At 47.3% G+C, this 20,918-nt stretch overlaps 8 protein-coding genes across 8 annotated transcripts; 5 read left to right on the forward strand and 3 right to left on the reverse strand.

Moving 5' to 3' along the window:
* Window positions 1-169: 169 nt before the first annotated feature.
* Window positions 170-1,438, reverse strand: N7487_007047 (NAD(P)-dependent alcohol dehydrogenase; the record flags this gene model as incomplete). The annotated part of the gene is made up of 3 exons (XM_056874794.1): window positions 170-373; window positions 427-1,055; window positions 1,108-1,438. 3 exons carry the CDS (start codon window positions 1,436-1,438, stop codon window positions 170-172), a joined length of 1,164 nt encoding a protein of 387 aa, XP_056732514.1.
* Window positions 1,439-1,713: 275 nt separating this feature from the next.
* Window positions 1,714-4,033, forward strand: N7487_007048 (transketolase family protein; the record flags this gene model as incomplete). Its single annotated transcript, XM_056874795.1, has 4 exons — window positions 1,714-1,868; window positions 1,930-2,039; window positions 2,105-3,102; window positions 3,161-4,033. 4 exons carry the CDS (start codon window positions 1,714-1,716, stop codon window positions 4,031-4,033), a joined length of 2,136 nt encoding a protein of 711 aa, XP_056732515.1.
* Window positions 4,034-5,225: 1,192 nt separating this feature from the next.
* N7487_007049 (putative phosphatidylglycerol specific phospholipase) lies at window positions 5,226-6,470 on the forward strand (the record flags this gene model as incomplete). Its single annotated transcript, XM_056874796.1, has 1 exon — window positions 5,226-6,470. One exon carries the CDS (start codon window positions 5,226-5,228, stop codon window positions 6,468-6,470), a length of 1,245 nt encoding a protein of 414 aa, XP_056732516.1.
* A 1,716-nt stretch (window positions 6,471-8,186) lies between these two features.
* On the forward strand, window positions 8,187-9,693 carry N7487_007050 (uncharacterized protein; the record flags this gene model as incomplete). Its single annotated transcript, XM_056874797.1, has 4 exons — window positions 8,187-8,364; window positions 8,418-8,515; window positions 8,569-8,829; window positions 8,905-9,693. 4 exons carry the CDS (start codon window positions 8,187-8,189, stop codon window positions 9,691-9,693), a joined length of 1,326 nt encoding a protein of 441 aa, XP_056732517.1.
* Window positions 9,694-9,973: 280 nt separating this feature from the next.
* On the reverse strand, window positions 9,974-11,762 carry N7487_007051 (uncharacterized protein; the record flags this gene model as incomplete). The annotated part of the gene is made up of 3 exons (XM_056874798.1): window positions 9,974-11,424; window positions 11,484-11,501; window positions 11,564-11,762. The coding sequence occupies 3 exons, from the start codon at window positions 11,760-11,762 to the stop codon at window positions 9,974-9,976; spliced, it is 1,668 nt and encodes a 555-aa protein (XP_056732518.1).
* Window positions 11,763-12,671: 909 nt separating this feature from the next.
* N7487_007052 (acyl-CoA dehydrogenase family protein) lies at window positions 12,672-14,139 on the reverse strand (the record flags this gene model as incomplete). The annotated part of the gene is made up of 3 exons (XM_056874799.1): window positions 12,672-12,860; window positions 12,906-13,894; window positions 13,953-14,139. The coding sequence occupies 3 exons, from the start codon at window positions 14,137-14,139 to the stop codon at window positions 12,672-12,674; spliced, it is 1,365 nt and encodes a 454-aa protein (XP_056732519.1).
* Window positions 14,140-15,569: 1,430 nt separating this feature from the next.
* On the forward strand, window positions 15,570-17,396 carry N7487_007053 (cytochrome P450; the record flags this gene model as incomplete). The annotated part of the gene is made up of 5 exons (XM_056874800.1): window positions 15,570-16,661; window positions 16,724-16,749; window positions 16,826-16,910; window positions 16,976-17,139; window positions 17,198-17,396. The coding sequence occupies 5 exons, from the start codon at window positions 15,570-15,572 to the stop codon at window positions 17,394-17,396; spliced, it is 1,566 nt and encodes a 521-aa protein (XP_056732520.1).
* Window positions 17,397-18,872: 1,476 nt separating this feature from the next.
* Window positions 18,873-20,553, forward strand: N7487_007054 (Zn(II)2Cys6 transcription factor domain-containing protein; the record flags this gene model as incomplete). The annotated part of the gene is made up of 2 exons (XM_056874801.1): window positions 18,873-19,379; window positions 19,438-20,553. The coding sequence occupies 2 exons, from the start codon at window positions 18,873-18,875 to the stop codon at window positions 20,551-20,553; spliced, it is 1,623 nt and encodes a 540-aa protein (XP_056732521.1).
* Window positions 20,554-20,918: the final 365 nt, after the last annotated feature.

Below are 20,918 nucleotides of genomic sequence, written 5' to 3' on the forward strand. Positions count from 1 at the left end.
TGTTTGGCTTGAATTGGTATATAGTATCAAATCAAGCCTTGTATTGTTCAACATCATTTACTTCGGTTTGCCATTCTCCTCCCTTAGACAACACTAGGCGCGACTGTCGCAATGGAGTACCTAGCCCAGCAGCACTCAAATTCGGAATGATCGAAAGCAATTTTCACATCTATAATGAAGCCTCCTGTTCATCGACCACCAACACCTTGATACTACCGTTTCGAGTGTCAGCACAAAGGTGAAGCGCATCATGAGCCTTTTCAAGAGGGAAGACATGAGAGACAAGCTTCTTCAGATCCAAGATGCCACCACTTATGCAGGCAATTGCTGGTGGCCAGGTGTCACGGTAGCGGTTGATGAACCGGAGATCAATCTAGGAGAATCAGCAAGGACTATTCACACTACCAAGATGCCAGTACCACTAACCTCGGCGAGAGAAATATGCATAAAGGGTAGGTTGTTCATAATCGCTTTTCCTACCCCAATAACCATGACGGTGCCTCCCCGCCGTACAGTGTATGTCGCAGTGCACACACTGCTTTCCACGCCGGTGCACTCGAGTATGGTTTCCGGGGCAACATATTCGCCTCGCCCGAAGAGAGCACGAATGGCCTCTGCATTCCCCTTCGAGTCCTTTTCACGGTCTACCTCATAAGTAATGCATGAAGGGACAAAATCCTTCGCAAAAGCCAGTCGAGAGGGCTCTAGATCTGTCACCACGATTGGGTGTGCCCCCGAAGCACGTGCTGCAGCTAAAGCTATCAGGCCAATGGGGCCTGCACCGCATACCACTACACCACGGCCCAACGAAAGGCTAGCTGACTTGATCCCGTGCATGACCACCGACAGTGGCTCGAGAAGTGCGCCTTCCGCAAAAGTGACGTTGTCCGGCAGCTTGTGAAGCCACTTCGCAGGGTGGTTTTTGTAACGCTGGATAGTCCCTTCGTAAGGGTAAACGCCGGCAAACTGGACATCCTCGCACAGGTTATAACGTCCCACGTCACAGAGGAAGCAGTGCTCGCAGGGAACGCCAGGTTCGACAGCAACTCGGTCACCTATCAAATTATCAGCTCAAAAAATCTTCAAACAGAAATCAAAAATATCTACCTGGCTTCAAATTGTTGACCCCTTCGCCACATTGAAGAACGATGCCTGAGGCTTCATGGCCAATGATACAGTCGCCTTCGAACACCAACGATCCAATGCGCCCGGTCTTCCAGAAATGAATATCCGACCCGCAAATTCCAGTTGCTTTGATATGAACCAATGCCTCCCCTGGTTTGGGCATATGAACAGGGGCATCGACCGATTTTAGTTGGTGGTCTGCAGTCACTTGCAATGATGGATTGGGATGAGAAACTTTGAGAGGAACCCGATCACCCACTACCGTTCTCAGGGCCTGCTGGCCATTTAGCTGATCTAGAAGTGCCGGAGTCATTATGTGTTTTCTGTGCAACTTCACAAAAGTGGGCAATTTCCATTCTTTAAAGACGCTGCACAAGCCCAAAGAGTACTTGATCTAGTAAGTTGTGGCTCGAGATACCTGTTTTGGTGTGGATGGAGCTGCCTGTTTACCGCTAGGGGTGGGGTCGGTCCTGGGTGATTTCCAGATTAGGAAATATTAAGCATCACCACTCGCAATATTTCAACGTACTTTCCCTCCAGCTTTGAACGTTTGGATTCCCCATTATCCAGCTCTGTACGATCCTTATCATGACTGTCGAAGTTCAATGCAGCGGTGTCAGTGATATCCACGGCTCTGCAATGCCTATAGTCCACAAACTGTCAAAGGACCATGACTTGGTATTGAAGACCTTTCGGCTGTTGATTGCAGACCTCTGCCAGCAATTCAATGGCGGACATCCTGGGTATAATCATCGCGACACTATCTTAGTTGGGTAAAAGTTGACTTGTGTTATTGTGTGCTAGTGGTGCTATCGGTATGGCTGCTATCGGTGTCGCGTTATGGAGATATGTTATGCATTACGCACCCCACACTCCGGGATTCTTCAACCGGGACCGCTTCGTCTTGTCAAATGGTTAGTTCTGCCTTCCAGTTTGATGTGGTTTTAGGAATGATGTGTACTAAAAGAACCTCCTATAGGCCACACTTGTCTCTTCCAATACTCTTTCCTGCATCTTACAGGCTACAAGGCCATGACCTTTGAACAGCTCAGATCATACCATTCAGATCGTATAGATGCCCTATGCCCGGGGCATCCGGAGATTGAACACGAAGGAATTGAAGTGACAACTGGACCGTTGGGTCAGGGTATTGCGAACGCTGTTGGCCTGGCCATGGCGACGAAGAATCTGGCTGCCACCTACAACCGCCCCGGTTTCGATGTGGTAAGCAACCACACTTGGTGTATGATTGGGGATGCTTGCTTGCAGGAGGGTGTTGGCCTTGAGGCAATCTCGTTGGCCGGACATTTTCGTCTAAACAATCTCACCCTCATCTACGATAACAACCAGATCACCTGTGATGGATCCGTTGACCTCACCAATACCGAGGATGTGAACACAAAGATGCGCGCTTGCGGCTGGGATGTGATTGAGGTGGCAGATGGCTGCTTCGATATCGAGGCCATTGTTCGTGCATTGGAGCAAGCTCGCTTATCGAAGCAAAAGCCCACCTTCATTAATATCAAGACAGTCATCGGTCTAGACAGCAGCGTTGCTGGAACTGCAGTGGCTCACGGTGCTGCTTTTGGTGCCGAGAGTGTCCGTGATATGAAGGTTTCCTATGGGTTCAACCCGGATAAGCATTTTGTGGTTGGCGAATCTGTGCGCCAGTTCTTCCAGGGTATTCCTGAGCGCGGAGAGGAGTGGGTTCAAGAATGGGATCAGCTAGTAAACAACTATGCTGTCCAGTATCCTGGTTTGGCGGCCGAGTTCATGGCTCGCGTGCGCGGCGAGCTTCCGGTTAACTGGAAAGAGTATATCCCAACCAGCTTCCCTGATGGAGTCACTGCCACCCGAGCGGCTTCTGGTTTAGTATTCAATCCCATTGCCAAAGAGGTCAACTCTTTCATGGTTGGTACCGCAGATCTCTCGCCATCCGTAAACATGATCTGGCCTGGCAAAGTCGACTTCCAGCACGTGAGTGAAAACAACAGAGATCGGCATAACGCGGATCAATTGCTAACCGCACCACTAGCCCGAACTCCGCACAGCCTGCGGTATCAATGGCACTTATTCTGGCCGCTACATTCATTATGGTGTCCGTGAGCACGCGATGGCTGCTATCTCCAATGGGCTGGCAGCGTACTCCCCAAATACCATCATTCCAGTCACATCGACGTTCTTCATGTTTTATCTGTATGCTGCACCCGCGGTCCGCATGGGTGCGTTGCAGCACCTCCAAATAATCCATGTCGCTACTCACGACTCCATTGGTATGGGCGAGGATGGACCGACCCACCAGCCTATTGAGTTGGCCAACTTGTATCGCGCGATGCCAAACCTCTTATACATCCGTCCTGGCGATAGCGAGGAGACGGCTGGTGCGTGGATTGCTGCTATTGGCGCCAAGCAGACCCCAAGTATCATTTCTACCTCTCGTCAAGCCTTACCCCAGCTCCCTCAGACGCGTCGTGATGGTGTTTCCCTCGGCGCGTACGTCCTATCCGAATCTGAATCGGCTACTGTCACTTTGATCGGGGTTGGAGCCGAACTTTCGTTCGCAGTGGAGGTTGCTGAGCAACTGAAGGTGCAGAAAGGCATTACCGCGCGCGTTGTTAGCTTCCCTTGCCAGCGCCTTTTTGAGAAACAGTCCCTCAATTACAAGCGTAACACACTCCAGCGACACCGGGGCATACCAGCTGTGGTGATTGAGCCCTATGCGCCAAATGGGTGGGAACGTTACGCAGATGCGGGCATCTGCATGACACGCTTTGGTCATAGTCTGCCAGGCAAGGCAGCATACAAATTTTTTGGATATGAGATTTCTATATTGACAACAAAGGTCGTCCGGTACTTGGAACGGCTCCAGGAAGATGAGCTGCTTCGCGGCGAGTTTGTCGACCTGTGAAGATGGTATGTGATGCTTAGGGTCATTTTTTCCATGGCAATACGGTCTTGGTATGGGGGATTCATGAGGCTTTATAATTAGTTCAGAGTTGCATAAATTCTCCGGTATTTCTTGTTCTATTTTCCATTCGATTGTATACATCTTCCACGTGCAGAACAAACTAACTAGGAGATAACTAGGCAAGTCTAACCAATTCTTTAGTACTATGCTGAACTTTTTCTTTCTAGTTCCTGTCGTTCAAGTTCTGTTGATCTGTTGGCCTTTAGCTCCATCCATCCGTGAGATTTCCCAGGTGACCCCGGCCCAACTACCATGCGACCATCTGAAATTCATAGTTTGGCTATAGACTTCCTGTTGACTTTACTTCTCAGCTTAGCTCAAGTGAAACCGGGGGAGATGATCAGGAAAAGATCCAGAGATGTGACCTTTTTCGTGGGGAACAAAGGAACAACCGTGCCGCCCGACTGGTCATGTAACGCGCTAGGAGTATTCAAAACGAAGTATCATAGTCACGAGATAGACTGATCAGCAAACCAATGATCGAATAATACATAATTATGCCAGACAAAATCATAGAATCCATACCGTAGCGAATGTGCGGTGACGAGAACGTCATTAGGATTTCAAATAACCTTCGTGAAGACAAGGGGGTTAATTCCAAGAAAAGTCCTAGACCGATCTAACGCACCTGATGACACTATGAATCATCCATGCTTGTAACCTTGGAAGACCAGGATGATAATGATATGCGGAACAGCGGGATATATTCGTAAAATAAGTTACGGAGTATGGAGTACAGAGTATAATATGTATAATATATATCATATTGCCAATTATCATTCTGATAATGTTATTAAAGGTAGGTAAATTATATCAGATGCCCCCAAAATAAAGGACTAGAACCATCTGACCCTCTTTTTCCCCCTTTTCCTAAAAATGTGCCTGACCAATGACAGTGAGCTCGTGGCCCATGCCCTGACGCGGGGGATCCAGGGCGGATGGATCGACAACAAAACAGCGTGGGTGACCTCGCAGAATTGTGACATGCGGCCACATGCGATGAAAGGGCTTTCTAACAGGATGTTGAAAGAAAAAAAATTACGAAAAAAAAAAGAAGAATGAAAGACATATAAACTCGTCAACTCGTCAAGTCAAGAGCTTAGTTCTTTTTTTTTCATTTTCATCTCTAAATATGGCACGTTCTCTACTTTTTGTTGCCCTAAGTCTGGGTGCCGCTGCGATGCCTGCTTCGTCGGGTATGAGCAATATCAAAAATATTGTGGTCTTGGTACAGGAAAATTTGTCCTTTGACCACTTCGCTGGCGGTCTTGACTATGATTCCAGCATTGATGGCCCGCAGAATCCTCAATTTTGTAATCCTGCCAACGTTTCCTCCCCGTCCGACCAGGTTTGCGCCAACCCTAATGCGAAGAATATCGCATCGGACGACCCCAATCACAGCATTGCCGGTGGTAACATGCAGGTTTTTGGCACCTACCACCCCCTTGCAGGAGCCCAGTCCTCCATGAATGGGTTCATCAGTGAACAGCGTGCCTCCTACCCAAAGGATGACCTAGACCGGGCAGCTGAGGCGATCAATTACTTCAGCCCAGATCATATCCCTGTCTTCAATACCATCGCTCAGAACTTTGTCTTGTTTGATCGTTGGTTTGCTGCAGTCCCGGGTCCTACAAACCCCAACCGTGCCTACTTGACCTCGGGCACTTCCCATGGCCATGGCCACAATGACGAGGACTTTCTCACCTCTGCACTGCCACAAAAGTCCATTTTTGAGCAGTTATCAGAAAAGGGAATCACTTGGAAGAATTATGAGAACTCGACACAGTCAAAACCCGCATTTTTGCCCGACGCCATGTTCTATGATTGGACCGCGAAGAATGGCAAAGACAACGTCGTTCCGATTTCCCAATTTTACAGTGATGCTAAAGCTGGGGCGCTACCACAATTTACTTGGATCAACCCCGAGTGCTGCTCCTATATGTCAATGCATCCTCCGTCCCCAATCAATATGGGCGAGAACTTCGTCAAGAGCATCTACGAGGCCGTACGCAATTCGCCGCAGTGGAATGAGACCCTCTTTATTCTGACCTGGGATGAGCATGGTGGTTTTGCTGATCATGTTTCCCCTCCTGCTGACGTTCCCGCTGGCGACAGTCTGACCTATACGGAGACTGCTCGGGATGGTGAACAATACACTTTCCACTTTGATCGCCTCGGCATTCGGGTTCCTACTGTCTTAATCTCCCCTTGGGTTTCCAAGGGCCTGGTCCAACATAAGCCCAGTGAAGGGAACGAGTTCACACATACTTCTATCCTCAAGTTTGTCTCTGAGCTTTGGGGATTAGATAGTCTATCCCCCGCGCGTGGACTGGTCGCCTTCCTTTGGGAACCTGATCACCAACAGGTTCCGAAGTGATACTCCCGAGAAGTTGCCAGTTGCAGCAGATTTTTAGGTTTTTAATTCTCTTGTGTCAATGGTCGCAGTCTGGAACTCCTAGTTCACTTCGATTCATTTCAATGATAATGATAATGATGATGATAATGAAAATATAACACACACGCCAATGAATAATCCATTGCTGAAATGAAGCGTTTTACCCTTTGAGCTAGCCACAACTTATAAAGAAAGAGGTTTGGAAACCTATTAAGATACAGAGTACATATAATACCTTACCTACATATATGTATGTAGGGTATACATTTTGGCTTGGGCACAGCATCAGGATGCACTCCCGGGACCACCAGTGCTCACCTGCCCAGGTGCCCAGGTGGAATTACCTGATTACGTAAACCAACATCAGATGGATGGATCCCTGCATGGATCCCCTGGGCCTGACCATCCACACCTAGCCAGGTGGATAACATCCTTCTCAAATCTTCCATAAAAGGTGAATATCATCAATAATTGACATGGCAAGGCAGCTTGTACAGAGACTGTAGGCGGCTGCGACACAAATATTTGAGCGCGAATCCACAAAAGATCCAATACACGACTGTAACTACAGGTTATAATAGAGAGTCAAGACCCAGTTTACGAAGAATTGATGGGCATAAATATCTTCGACTACGATAAGAGTGGAATCCCCAAGACATAATGCTTGGTGATCACGCCGTTTGGCTCGACGGATAAACTTGTGTTAGCTTCGTTGGCTGGAATGTTGCTCAACGTCTCCTCACAGTTTGAAGAGGTGTGACGTTTCATATTGTCTATTGTCACGTTCGCTAACTAACAATTTCCTATTAGAGACATGATATTATCACATTTGTCTCATTTGGTAGTACCGAGTAGACTTAACTCATGCAAAGAGTCTTGAATTGCGTCCGTACATGACATTGTTTAGAGGTGGGAGCATCTACAATGATTGGATCTACCAAGCCACGAAGCTTCATCCATCAGGGGAAGGATGACTCTCCTTGGGTTCTTATCTCTGCCAATGACAGCCGTTCGGATACCTGTTATCAACATGGAATTCTCCGAGCCCACCAGCTCTGTTATGCAGTGATCCTGATCAACATTCCATTTCCTAGTTGATCGGCTGAGCGGGGCGGTTCGTGCACCCACACAGTGAGCCAAACTTAGAGGAGACCGTTGTATTTCTCTCGAATTATTTTTGAAGCATATCCCGCATCCGATCGACACGGCCTCGAATTGCAGCTAATTGCAAAACCTTGCCTAATACATCGGTGGGCAGTGAAGAACGACAGAGAACAAACGCTTCATCGAGCAGATGTCTAATATCACTAATTCAATACCTAGTAAATCGAGGAATCAGTACGGGACAGTGTGTTTGGACGCTTGGCTTGTGAACCCCGCCCTATCGGTATATCTAGGGGTTCAGCATCACATTGCTGGGACCCCGGTCTACCTGGATTCCAGGTATGTGCTCTTGCGCTACCTTCCTGGCACGCCGATTGGGTAGATCATTGTCAAGGAGATTTATTTCGTCATGTAGCTAGCTTCCATTAGCTTATTTCCCTTCCCGAGGCCGATCCTGCCTTTCTTTTCGACTGGCCGCATTGAATATAAACCCTTTTCAAAGGACGGTCTCCCCGTCGCTTTTACACACAACCCTGTTGTACTTCCAGATTCTTATCACGCCTGTAGTTACAGAGTCGTGAGATATTTTGCGTCATGGAGCCCAAGGAGTATCCTCCTAGTTTCACCAGCCGGGGTACATCCTTCGTACCCTTCGACCAACAGTCCGACAGCAGAATCATTTTAGACGATGAGAAGTTGCCTCCAGTCGATAGAGGAGTTCAAGCATGGCTGTTCCTTATGGCCTCTGCAATGCTCGAATCTCTAGTTTGGGGTATGTGATCATTTGTCACGGATGAATTGTTGTTGAAACTGACACGCGAGTAGGTTATGCATTCGCCTTTGGTATATTCCAAGACTACTATAGTACACACGAGCCATTCCAAGGATCTGGAAATATCGCAATTATCGGCACTTGTGCAATGGTTAGTTGTCAGAATACTCAAGGTCCCCTTCCTCTCGCTAACACAACATCCAGGGTATCGCATACCTTATTGCTCCGTTGGTAATCATAATGATGATTTTGGTGCCTAAGATTGCTCGCTGGGTGTCGACTATAGGAGTTGTTATCATGTGCTTGTCTCTGGCACTGAGCTCGTTTTCTACCAACGTGACGCATCTTATTTTATCACAAGGACTTGGCTTTGGAATTGGTGGCTGTTTTGCCTATACTCCCACCATATTATTCATGTCAGAGTGGTTTGATAAACGAAAAGGGCTCGCCTTTGGTATTGTCTGGGTGAGTTATAAAGAATACGCTGCATCCCGAGCTCCTTATGACAAGCGGAACTGATACTTATCTATATATTATTAGGGCGGATCCGGCGTGTCTGGGATAGTCTTCCCACTTGCTATCCAGTGGCTTTTGAACCAGTATGGGATTGAAGCCACCCTTCAAATATCATCTGTGACATTGTTCATTCTTGCCGTGCCTTTTCTCTACTTTCATCGACCGAGGCTGCATACGACAGAAATTGCGTATCACCGTCTGAATTTTCGCTTCTTGTACAACAAGGTCTTCATAATTTATCAGCTTGGCAATACCTTGGAAGCAATCGGGTTCTTCCTACCGACCATCTACCTTCCGACATACGCGCGCAGTCTAGGTGCGAGTGATTACATGGCGTCTCTCACAGTCGTCCTTGTCAATTTGTTCACGGTGTTTGGATGCGTTATCATGGGATTCCTTTCGGACCGATATCACATCACTACCTGTATCTTGATGTCAACTGTCGGTACCGTTATCGCGGTCTTCTTTATTTGGGGGTTCGCCGTCACTATCCCCCCTTTATACGTCTTTTGTATTGCTTATGGTCTCCTCGCCGGGGGCTTTTCCTCCACATGGGCGGGGGTCTCCCAAGAGGTGCAGAAGGCCAATCCATCAGCAGACGCGACTGTCATCTTCCCATTCATGGAAACAGGGCGTGGGATTGGCAATGTGGCAAGTGGCCCCCTAAGTGAGGCTCTGCTCAAGGCAGACAACTGGCGAGGACATGCGTTGGGTGCATATGGAACTGGATACGGGGCACTCGTCGTTTGCACTGGCGCAACTGCATTGATAGGTGGTTTTTCTGTGGTGGCCCGGCAGTTGAAGTGGATATAAAGGCTGTGGCAACATACATCATGTTTCGTGAGCCGCTCATATTGTGATCAAGGGATCTTCCATAAAATCCGGGGCCAGGTGTCCTCTTAAATAATCTTCCGTGTGAGCAAAAGAATAATAAATATATGATTTCGAGAATGGCTTGATGATATCTGGGGGAAAAAAATAATATATATAATGTTACATAGGGATCCTGTAAATGTGCCAGTAACGATGCGCAGGTACCTTGCGTTAAACAAATCACATATAGAAGGCATCAGATGTTGATGACCGTGCTGTATTACTTCGTCACCCAGCCCCAGATCTTCCAGTACCACGGCTTGGGAGGATCAACTTCCTTTTCGTACTGCAAGCGACCAGTGTCAATATCGGCATCGGCTGCACGGACAAATGACGGACGGAAAATCGCCTTGTGCCCGACATAGAGCACCACAAAAACAATGGGACAGATGTAGGCAACGAAGAAGTCCGTCACACGGAAATGTGGGATGAAAGAAGTGAATCCCTGGGTGAGGGCGATAAGGATATTGAAGAAGAGACCATACCAGGCGAGATATGGTTGCAAGATGGCCTTATACGGAAGTGTATCACGAGAAATCCCGCGGTTTGCCAATACTCGCATGAACGCAATATGACACGCATTGATCGAGGCCCAGGTAACAAAGCCCGCAACGCTAGAAAGATTCACGAGCCAAGTGAAGACTTGACCAGCGTCATTGGAAACGTTCATGAAACCCAACAAACCAAACAAAGCGGTAAATGTCACACTAATATAGGGAACACCGTGCTTCGTCACCCAACCGAAACAGGCTGGAGCAAATCCTTCATGTGCCAACCCAGTCAGGACTCGACTGCCACTGTACACATTTGAGTTTGCGGCTGATAAAACCACGGACAAGAGCACGGCATTGATCAAACTCGGAAGAACCCTGACACCGGCCAAATCAGCCGCGATAACCATAGGCGAGGAGGATGCGTTGGTTGTCGCAGTGGTGAGTCGGCCGTTGTCATAGGGGACCACGAGCCCAATGAAGAAGATCGTCAAGACGAAAAATAGAAGAATTCGAACAAACGTCTTGCGGATAGCCGATGGAACGGTTTTTTGCGGGTTTTCGGTTTCTCCAGCCGCCACACCGACAAGCTCCGTGCCTTGGTAGGAGAATCCGGCTTGGATAAGCACCGCCCAGAAGCCAACGAACTTGCCTACAGATACTGGTAAATCGGGACTGTACGTGGCAAAAGCCCCCGGTGTGCTCCAGTAGCGAAAGCCCAGATAGCCCTGTTCCCCAACTCCGACATCGATGCAAATAGCAAAAATGATGAAACCAATGACAGTGGCCACTTTGATAGTTGAGAACCAGAACTCAACTTCACCGTAGAAATTGACGGGGAGAAAGTTCATGGCCGTGATGAATACCCAGAACACTCCGATGAAAATGGCAATGTTCAGACTAGGATCCCAATATTGGATGATGGTACCGGTCGCGGTCAGTTCAACAGCAAATGTGGACGCCCAGTTGAACCAATAAATCCAGCCCATGGAAAATCCGAGGCTTGGGTCGATCAGCCGGGCTGCGTAGGATGTGAAGGCACCGGGGATTGGAATATAGGTTGCAACCTCGCCCAACGAGCTCATGACAGAATAGACGATGGAGCCGACGAATATATAGGCGATCAACGCGCCAGCTGGACCAGATTCTGCAATGGCAGTGCCGCTGGAAATAAAGAGTCCTAGACAGGTTAGATTTCGCGATTTTTCAAGCCGAAGACGTAAGGGCAATAGACTATACCTGTGCCGATAGTTCCACCTGTGAGAGAAGTAAGTTAGCCTCGTCCGTAACCTGTTTTGACCGAGAAAGTCAAGGCATACCAATCGCAATCATCTGTAGATGCCTGCTTTTCAGCTTGCGCTTTAGTTCCCCAGGGGTAGAGGTGTCGGCGTGATTTTGCTCGGCATCGGCCTCCTTGGTGTCTTGAAAGGCATTATCCGACTCTGCAGAGACCGCATTTGCAGAGGATTTAGTATCATTAGGTACTGCGGAGGCATCGTGGGAAACCATGTCGGGCATGGCAGGGCCACCACGGGGTGGTGTATCCAATTGAAATGAGATTTGAATAAGACGAGTTTAGTATGACAGCAGTCAGCTGTATGATTTCTTTCAAGATTGTCGAAAGATCAGAGAATTTTCTGCACAAGGCTCCCAAGAACGGGCTCGGTGGGGTTCCGAGAAGAGATCCATGGGTGGAGTCAAGAATCTTTAAATGTTTTAGGTAAGTGGCGTCGAACTACCCATGGATGTATCCGGAAAAGAACCTCGGAAGACATTTAGAAGGTGGTAAAATAGTACCTCGAGAGAAGTACCGATGAGCTTGAAGGTACATGATTAAATATGTCGATAGCTATCAAAACTAGGTATAAATCCCTAAGAGGTACTTGAGATAAAGTACACAGTGAAGATTTTCCAAAATTCACTTCTAGACTATATCAATACATGTGCACCTTTATCTAAAGGTGGAAATGTAGAACAATCAAATATATACATGTTGTATATACGATGTGCGATGAATACCACTTTGTTTTGTCTTTTTGGCGAGCAGCTTCGAGGGTAAGGTCACTACTACAAATGTCGTACGACTCGCATCTCGGGCAAACCTCGGGAGGCTTGGCATTTGCGGCCCCGGAAGTCAGGCAACAAGACTTTGGTTAACTCACGTGACTCTATAACCTGAAATATCAGGCCAACAAAGCAACATTTCTTTCATTAAACTAACTCGGAACGATTTGATATCCATGTTTACGCAATATGACACAACCAATCTTATGAAACTACCATATCTCATACCCTAGTGCTACACATGTACTTCACTTCTACTTACCTATGTAGGTGATGCTGATGCGGATTCAGCCGTACTTCTACTTCTTCAGTTCTGTCAGAATGGCGTCTTAGCCCCAAGTACCTGTTTCAGCAGGGGTCAGATCAAATCTTGGCTTTGGAACGCTCAATATCTTCCATCTCCTTTTTCTTTGGGCCAGAAAATCCAAATATGTACGCCCCAATCTTGCGCATTTGAATCTCCTCCGCGCCTTCCGTGATCCGATAACGACGGAAATGACGATATATGTGTTCAAAAGGATAGTGACGAGAGTATCCATCACCCCCGTGAATCTGATCAGTCAGTCATGTCTCCAAAATCAGCCGGTGTGGACGAACCTGAATCGCTCGGTCGGCAGCTTGACAGCATAATCGATTTGCCCAGAAGTTACACATGGCCACCTGATCGGAGAGTCGGCGCTCAATTTCAACCCACGGCGGGGGCTGGGCTTCTGATGACTGGCACTCCGCCACAACACGATCCATCTCCCAGCTTGTCTTCAGTATGAACAGTCGCAGCATCTCCACCTGTGTCATCAACTCAACGACCGGGAACTGGATAGCCTGGTTATCAGCCAGGGTTTTCCCTTCACCCCATATCTTCCGTGCCCGTGCGCGCTCGATGCTTCGGTCCAGGCAGTATCGTGCGGCCCCACAGGAGCTGGCTGCTTGACGAATTCTATTCTCGTGCACAAATGTTTGGGCGATGGCTAGTCCCTGGTCGACCGACCCCAAAACCGCCGATCCAGGCGCCCACACGCTATTCAGTTCCACCGTTGCGTGGTCGGTGGGCATGTTCAATGTCCACTCATAACTAACGATACGAACCCCTCCTGTGTTACGAGGAACTAAAAATGCCGTAATGCCTTGTGCCGATCCTGCTTGGCCAGAAGTTCGTGCAAAGATGAGAAAATGGGTACAGTGATGCGCCCCTGTCTGCCACTTCTTTACCCCAGTAATCTCAAAACCTCCCCGAATTCGATGGGCTGTAGTAGACATGAAGGTTGCATCACTTCCGTGGTCGGGTTCGGTAAGTCCGAATGTTATTCGGAACTTCCCCTGCAGACGCGCAGGAATCAAGGTATCTCTTTGTTGTTGATTGCCAAAATGGTGGAGCATCAAAATATCCGGGAAATTTCCAACGATGCTATGCTCATTCTGTAAATCATTGGCCAGTCCCAAACCACCGCCGTACGTAGCATTTGAAGACAATTTATAGCGAATGGCGGACATCCATAAGTTCACCTCTGGATGTGACTTCCCACCATAGACCCCGGGGAGGGCGAATCGGTAAAACCCCGAGGAATCAGCTAGAGAACGCGCCTTCCCTACCGATTTATCAGTCTTGCTTGTCTTTGGATGTCATTCAGGTTTTGTTGAACTGACCTAATAGCTCTTCCCATTCCTTTCGCGGATTCCCATTGTTTTCCCAGTCAGTCCGTGCATACTCACGGCGGTGATCAAAGAAGCGGTTATTGTCGTTGGAATGCTGCAATGGGAGAATAGTTGAATGGATAAATGAATCTATGGATTCTAAGTAAGCTTGGAGGTCTGCTGGCAAGTCAAAATTCATTTTGATGATGTTGTTATGGATGATCAAGGCTATATTGTATATATATATATATATATATTCGCAGTTCCCCGCATTCGGACCTCGGCGACCACGCATCTTAATTTAATACCCGAATATATATCTACACGTCTCTCCAACTTAGTTTAAGTTTATATAAAAAATTTCGATGTTTTACTCTAAAGAGGGAAAAAAAAAAAAAAAAAAAATACAGAGAAATTGCCCCTTAATCATACACGAACCCGACGAAAGCGCGGGGGCACAGGGGGTTTTATTTTAGTGTCTCGCTTGTAGGATGAGTGATGGGTTGCAAACTTCATTCAGAATGTGCAACATGTTGGAGTATGAGGTATTTAATGGTTGGCAAGAGCAAACCTATTTTACGGATGCAGATGGGTGATATAATGTGACAATATACGGAGTAGATGACTACGACCTAAGGAGGATTCGTGCGTCCTTGGGAGAAGTGCAACTCCGCACACCGTGCTCTTTGAGTTTTCTTGTTTACACAACGCGCAACTCTTATCTGTCCCGCTGTACTCCATACTGTACGTGGCTGATGGGGTTGTCATCAAGGATCCGCTATTCGGTATAACGTCTAAGCATAATATTATGTTGTAAAATGATTTTGAGGTCGGGGTGAGAACCATGCTCAATGATATATCCCCTATCTCATCAAATGCTACTCCGTACTCCATCATCCGTACTCGATATCATGTCTCGTATTTCACGGACTTTTGGCACACAATAGCGTTGTCTGTGGGGGCTTTTCCCCTTTGCCATTTGCACCATTCCTAATTGGGAACCGTCCGAACTTCGTGAAGAACCAGTAGGCATCTCTATCACATCTGTCCGAAGACCAAAAAAAAAGAATAGGCGCAATATAAAGGGAAGAAAAGAGTGAAAGTAACTCTTCATCCATAGAGGATCACCGTCATGTTAAAGATTCTCCAAGATTTTGATTCTTCAGCTGTCGGCAGTGTTAAACGCTTTGTCCCTCCGGGATCCTGAAGGTTCCACCAAGGCCCCGTGCGTGCCCTTTGAACGGGGCTTGGAAGTCATCAATCCGAACCTCTTATAATAAGTGAAATAGATGATCCTAAGCCATGGACGCATTCTTCAGACCCACGACTGAACTAGTGTTCACATGGTCACCCGTTTCTGTTGGCACGGATGTGCCGCGATAGGTTGGAAAAAAAGATACCCACTACACGAGGCCCTTCCCCATCCACAAAGGTACGACTAGAGGTTACCGACAGTATGGATTCCAATCACCATTCTGAGTTCGTTCGGCCTAGTGGCGGATTGTCCTTCTTGACAGTTGTGGAACAACAATCCAAGAAGGTCAAAAAGCACCTACGGAGAATTGGAAGATCAGCATTTACATCTTTCCGCTACAACTTGTTTTTTCTCTCCCTTCAAACCCACGCACCATGGATTGGTGGAAACCCATTATCTCACAGCCCATTGTGGCTATTGGCGTGGTCGGATTGACGTATGTGGTGTGGCTGGCAACATATCGGATATGGCTGTCACCACTGGCCCATTTCCCTGGACCAAAACTGGCCGCTTTGACAATGTGGTACGAGTTCTATTACGATTCGTTCCTCGAAGGCCAGTACACTTTTCGAATCGCAGAGATGCATCGCAAATACGGTCCGATTGTGAGAATCAGTCCCTTTGAACTACACATCGACGACCCAGAGTACTATGAGATCTTATACTCTCGTGACAAACCCAGGAACAAGTCGTTGCATTTGACTGGCATGTTTGGGGCACCTGCATCCGCTTTTGGCTCAGTCGATCACCGCTGTCATCGGATACGTCGACAACCTATGAACCCGTTCTTTTCTCACCAGCGAATTCGACAGTTGGAACCAATGCTCCGGAGAATGATTGATAAGTTGCGGAAAGGAATGCGGGCATGGAAGGAGAGGGATACACCGCTGCATGTTTATCATGCGTTTAATGCCTACACGACAGACGTGGTTGTGGAGTATTCTATGGGTGAATCGTTCCATTATTTGGATGACCCTGATTTTACACCGCAGTGGTCAAAGACAATTGAGGCAATTGTACAAGTCGGGGTTCAATTCAAACAGTTTCGCTGGGTCTTCAGATTGTTTGAGCTACTCCCACGGTGGCTAGTTGTGAGAATCAACCCTCACATTGGCCCGGTAATTGACCAGAAAGCGGAAAGTTTACGACTAGCGAAATCGATTATTGATAGCCAAGCCGCTGGCGGGAACTTGGTAGACGACAAGGTCAGTCAACTCAAAGGCACATTATTTCATGCGCTGCTAGACAGCAAGCTTCCCCCAGAGGAGAAGACACCTGGCCGCTTGAGTCAGGAGGTTTTCACCGTCATCTCGGCTGGAGGAGAAACGACTGCGAAGAACTTGACAACACTTACGTTCCATTTACTCAACAACCCAGACAAGCTACAAAGGTTACGGGACGAGCTCAACCGACTTGACCCCGATGGAACCGCAACCTTGGTGGAATACGAAACAATGCCGTATCTCGTGAGTTATTCAATTCGCACCATCGACTCTATGAAATGTCGAAATATCTGACAACACAGTAGACGTCCGTTATGCTGGAGGGTCTCAGGTATGCCATGGCTTTGTCTTCCAACTCCCTGTGGCACGGTTTTTTTTTTCCATTTGCTGACTTGGCCCGCATGAAGAATCACCAATGCTGTGGCAACAAGGCTTCAACGTAGCTGTCCAGATCAATCTATGACTTACAATGACTGGATCATCCCTCCCGGGGTACGATATCTCCATTTCCTATCTGTTTGTGGTTGCCCCGGCCTTCTTCTGACGATATAAACCAGACACCCGTGGGGATGACCAGCATATTTATGCACAACAATGAAGCTATTTTTCCAGACTCGGAAAAATTCATCCCGGAGCGATGGATGGACCCAGAGCAGAGGAAGCACCTTGAGAAGTATCTGGTTGCTTTTAGCAAGGGATCAAGACAGTGTATTGGAATTCCGTAGGTGGATGTCTTTTGATTGTTCCACTTTGATCGCATACTAACATATGTTGACCAGTCTCGCACGGGCGGAGATTCTTTTAGCAATCGCCACCATTTTCCGGGAATTTGAGATGGAGCTCTATGAGACTACAGTAGATGAAGTTCGAATCGTGCGAGACATGTTCAATGGCCACCCACGGAAAGGAAGCCAGGGCGTTCGCGTGATGATAAAAGGCTGGGATGGACACTCTAGGCCGAGTGGAAACTCTCTATGAGGCTCTTTGACTTTGTTCTTTATTATTTGTTTGATTCCGAGCGAGTTTCACGAAGATGTGACTCGCTGCCGATGACTGGTTCATTACAATTACAGAAGTTACGCGGAAATTCCAAAACCTTCCAATGGATCTTTCTCTGGGGCTGGTTGGGCGGATATATTAGGCGCAAATCCGGGATACAGGCGGCTGCCAAACCTTGATGTAAGTGAATATTGCATATCATCAGCTTTTTGAACTCATAGGTAAGTGCACTGGGGTTCTACACGATGCATACCTCCTTAAATTATATGAAATATATTTGCACTCCATTGATATTTCCTGTGTTCCAAAGCCAGCCGCCCTCTAGCCAGGAATGCATTCATGCTTTCAACCCCTTACTTTGGATTCTCCACCCTCGACAGTTGGTCCTAGAATACTCCGTAATCGGTGAATTTCAAGATGTGGATGCAAAATATAAAATCCAGCTGGGAGAGAAAAGAAAACATCAGTGGCGCAGAACCGTCAAGCCGGAAGATTCTCAGCTGGGCCCTAGGATGGCTTTAATCCTCCGAACTTCAATGTGGCTTCAGGCTCAACGTAAACTGCAATCTTCAAAATCGGATTGGGTACTTTTTATGGTAGTCTATACCTGATTTCAGAGTGTTTAAGTTCCAAGTTTAGTTCGGTGGCGTCAAGTTCGCCTCCCACCTAGGTACTATAGGGTAATATCTATGACCAACCGCGTCTTTAGGCACCGTGCGGGGAATGACCTGTGTCTCCGAGACTAGGTTCTGCATTATGCTCCGTTTAATGTCTTCGCCATTTCCTGCGAGGTCTTCATCTCAGGCCAATGGACCGTTGAAGCCGTCTCAACGTATCGGCTATTCCTTGCGAAAGAGGGCTCACGTTTCAGGTGCGGCGCTAGGTGAGACATTATTCACCTCCATTGTATCACGGCAGATATGCTCCTTCATACATTGCTGCCATTTGAGCATGGTGTAACATCTTCCATGTATCCTGAAGCACCTCGTACCGGGACTCTGGGGCTCAGCCTTCAGTTCATGGATGAGATGAGAATACCCTTAAATTTCTGCCTGCATGTCCCCATGTCTATACACATGTTGTGAGAGGTCTGAGTTGGTATGAGTTGAGAACTTGTCACACCTGAGAACTGGGCGTGCAAAAGGTGGGAGTATCCAACGAATCACCATGTAGGGTCCTCGAGAATGCTATGGATCATGTTCCAAGAGGGAGGTATACAGACGCGGTGATACCAACCCACGCGCTTGCTCTAATTTTGAATAGAACTATCTTTCTTCGAGCGTAAAATCTGTTTAGATGTGTCGATGGGAATGATTCAACCCAATGGGTAGGTTCCTGTATTGCATTCAGAGTACATATTTGCCCATGGTAGCTTCTCATCAATGGACTATCTCTGCAATTGTTGGACCCCATAACGAATGTCACTTTTTTTTTTTTTTTTTTTTGATCCTTACAATGCATCCAAACCACAATTATCGGCATTCTCGACGGTCCGCTTGTGACCGTTGTCGCGGACAAAAGTTGCGATGCGAGCGCGATCATATGAATGGCATGTCTTGTGAGCGATGCCTTAAGGCCCAAGAGATATGTATCACAAGTATGAACCAGCCTGCACCAGTCATTTTACCCTCAAACCATGGGCAAAATGTACTTTCCCGAGATGACTACGAGCACCAAAGATTCAATCCAAGGCATAAATCAATGCCTGTGCTTCACAAATCATCCGGCTCCGGAGTGAAGAAGTTGGTACATTCTCCCTCTCTAATTCCAAGGAGACACAGTATGAAAGAGCACCACTACTGGGGAGGAGTATCCCCAATGCCCATTTTCCCTGGAGGCAGCTTTCACTCACCCTCAGCGGACTTTGGGTTTAATATGCCCCTAGAGCTTGGAAACACGATGGTCCCCGTTGAGCGGTGGAGTGATCCGATTTCAATGTGGTCACCCGATGCTTATGACCTAGTAAGTTAATCCTCGAGGGGAGATACAGCAGCCATCTACTGACTAGCAATCCATATAGCCTTCTGATTGGATACCATCGGATCAACTATATCCTTGCCAAGCAAATTATTCTTTCCCCTCAGCTTTTACCAATGATGTCCTACCAGGCGCAAGGCAAGCCACTCAAATGGCAATTCCGGAGCCTTTTCAAACTAAGCGTCTGAACTATGGCGAGAATGAATTACCATTTGGCATAAATGATCTTCCAGATCCTGCATGGGTAAATCAGCCAGACCTTGCAATTGTAGCCAAGCTTCCCCCAACGACAACAAGCCAAGCAGTTCTCTCTATGAAAAACATTCACAATAGTCTGTTGAGATTGAAACTGGGACTCCTTGAAGATCTGGAGTTGTTCGAGAATAGATCGATTCTCCTACAATCGTCATCCCTTTTCTATGAAGATTCTAATCTGTCAATTGAGACACTCGACCTTCCAATATATCGTCTACTCGAGCACAGTTCTTGGCTTTTGGCAATTATTCGATCTTCGTGTGGTACAACGGAAGACAGCTTGGGTGTTACACCTGGTGCCCAACCATTTAAACCAGAGAGCATTGGGTACGATGACTCTTTGCCTATCCTTCCGGATGCTGGCGACAGTGGCGGGGATGAAGGTGCCACCTCTGTATCCCCACATGATTCCGGTTATCATACCACGATGACATCTCCGGATCGAACAACGAGTTCCACTGTCCCAAAATGTGATGTCGTTCTGTGGCTTGGAATATTGGAGGCGCATTGCTCACTTGTTCGCATTTATCGTGCGGTTTTCATGCGGTTATACCAGCTGTTTCTCATCATCCCTCCAGCTGATGCAGCCACAATTCTGTTGTTACCTGAGGTCCGATTTGGACAGTTTCATTTAGATGGAAATCTCATTCTCCAAGTTAAATCATTAGTTGAGTTCAGCTCTACAATGATGGGTAAGCTTGACCAAGCCCTCAAAATGCGGTCAGGCTTAGCGCAACCCCAAGAGGGTCGAGAGTTCGATCCAACCGAAACATTCCGCCAGGAAAATTGGTCAACCTCAATCCGGGAAATTGTCCTAACACAGGAACAGGATACTTGTGAAATGTCGTTGATGGAAATAATGGACTACTTGAGGCAACTTGTTAAAGACACAGTGGTTATTTAATAGTATAGCCTTTCATGATCCTCGTCCATATCTAAAAAGGGGTTTACTTTCAGGACTTGGCACTGTAGAATAATACAATTATGAACTGATGATAAATAGGAGCAGAACTGCGTCTCGAGATCGGGTAAAAAAAGGTTCACATAGAGTGGGAGAATATATCCTCACGCTCATGATTATCGCAAACCGGGCGACCAAGGCGTGATGTGATGTAGGGGCGCTACTCTATGAGCACCTAGACCTATTGATTTGGAATGGAAACCATACCGTGTTTGATATCTTGCAATGCAACACCATACTATGGTATTGATGGGATGCCGCAGCCATTGCAGTGGCCTGCGCATGGATGAATTGCTGCCCTAGATATC

The sequence above is a fragment of the Penicillium crustosum genome, assembly GCF_028827405.1.
Source record: "Penicillium crustosum strain IBT 35664 chromosome Unknown utg000002l_segment0_segment0, whole genome shotgun sequence".
Taxonomy (NCBI): Eukaryota; Fungi; Ascomycota; class Eurotiomycetes; order Eurotiales; family Aspergillaceae; genus Penicillium; species Penicillium crustosum.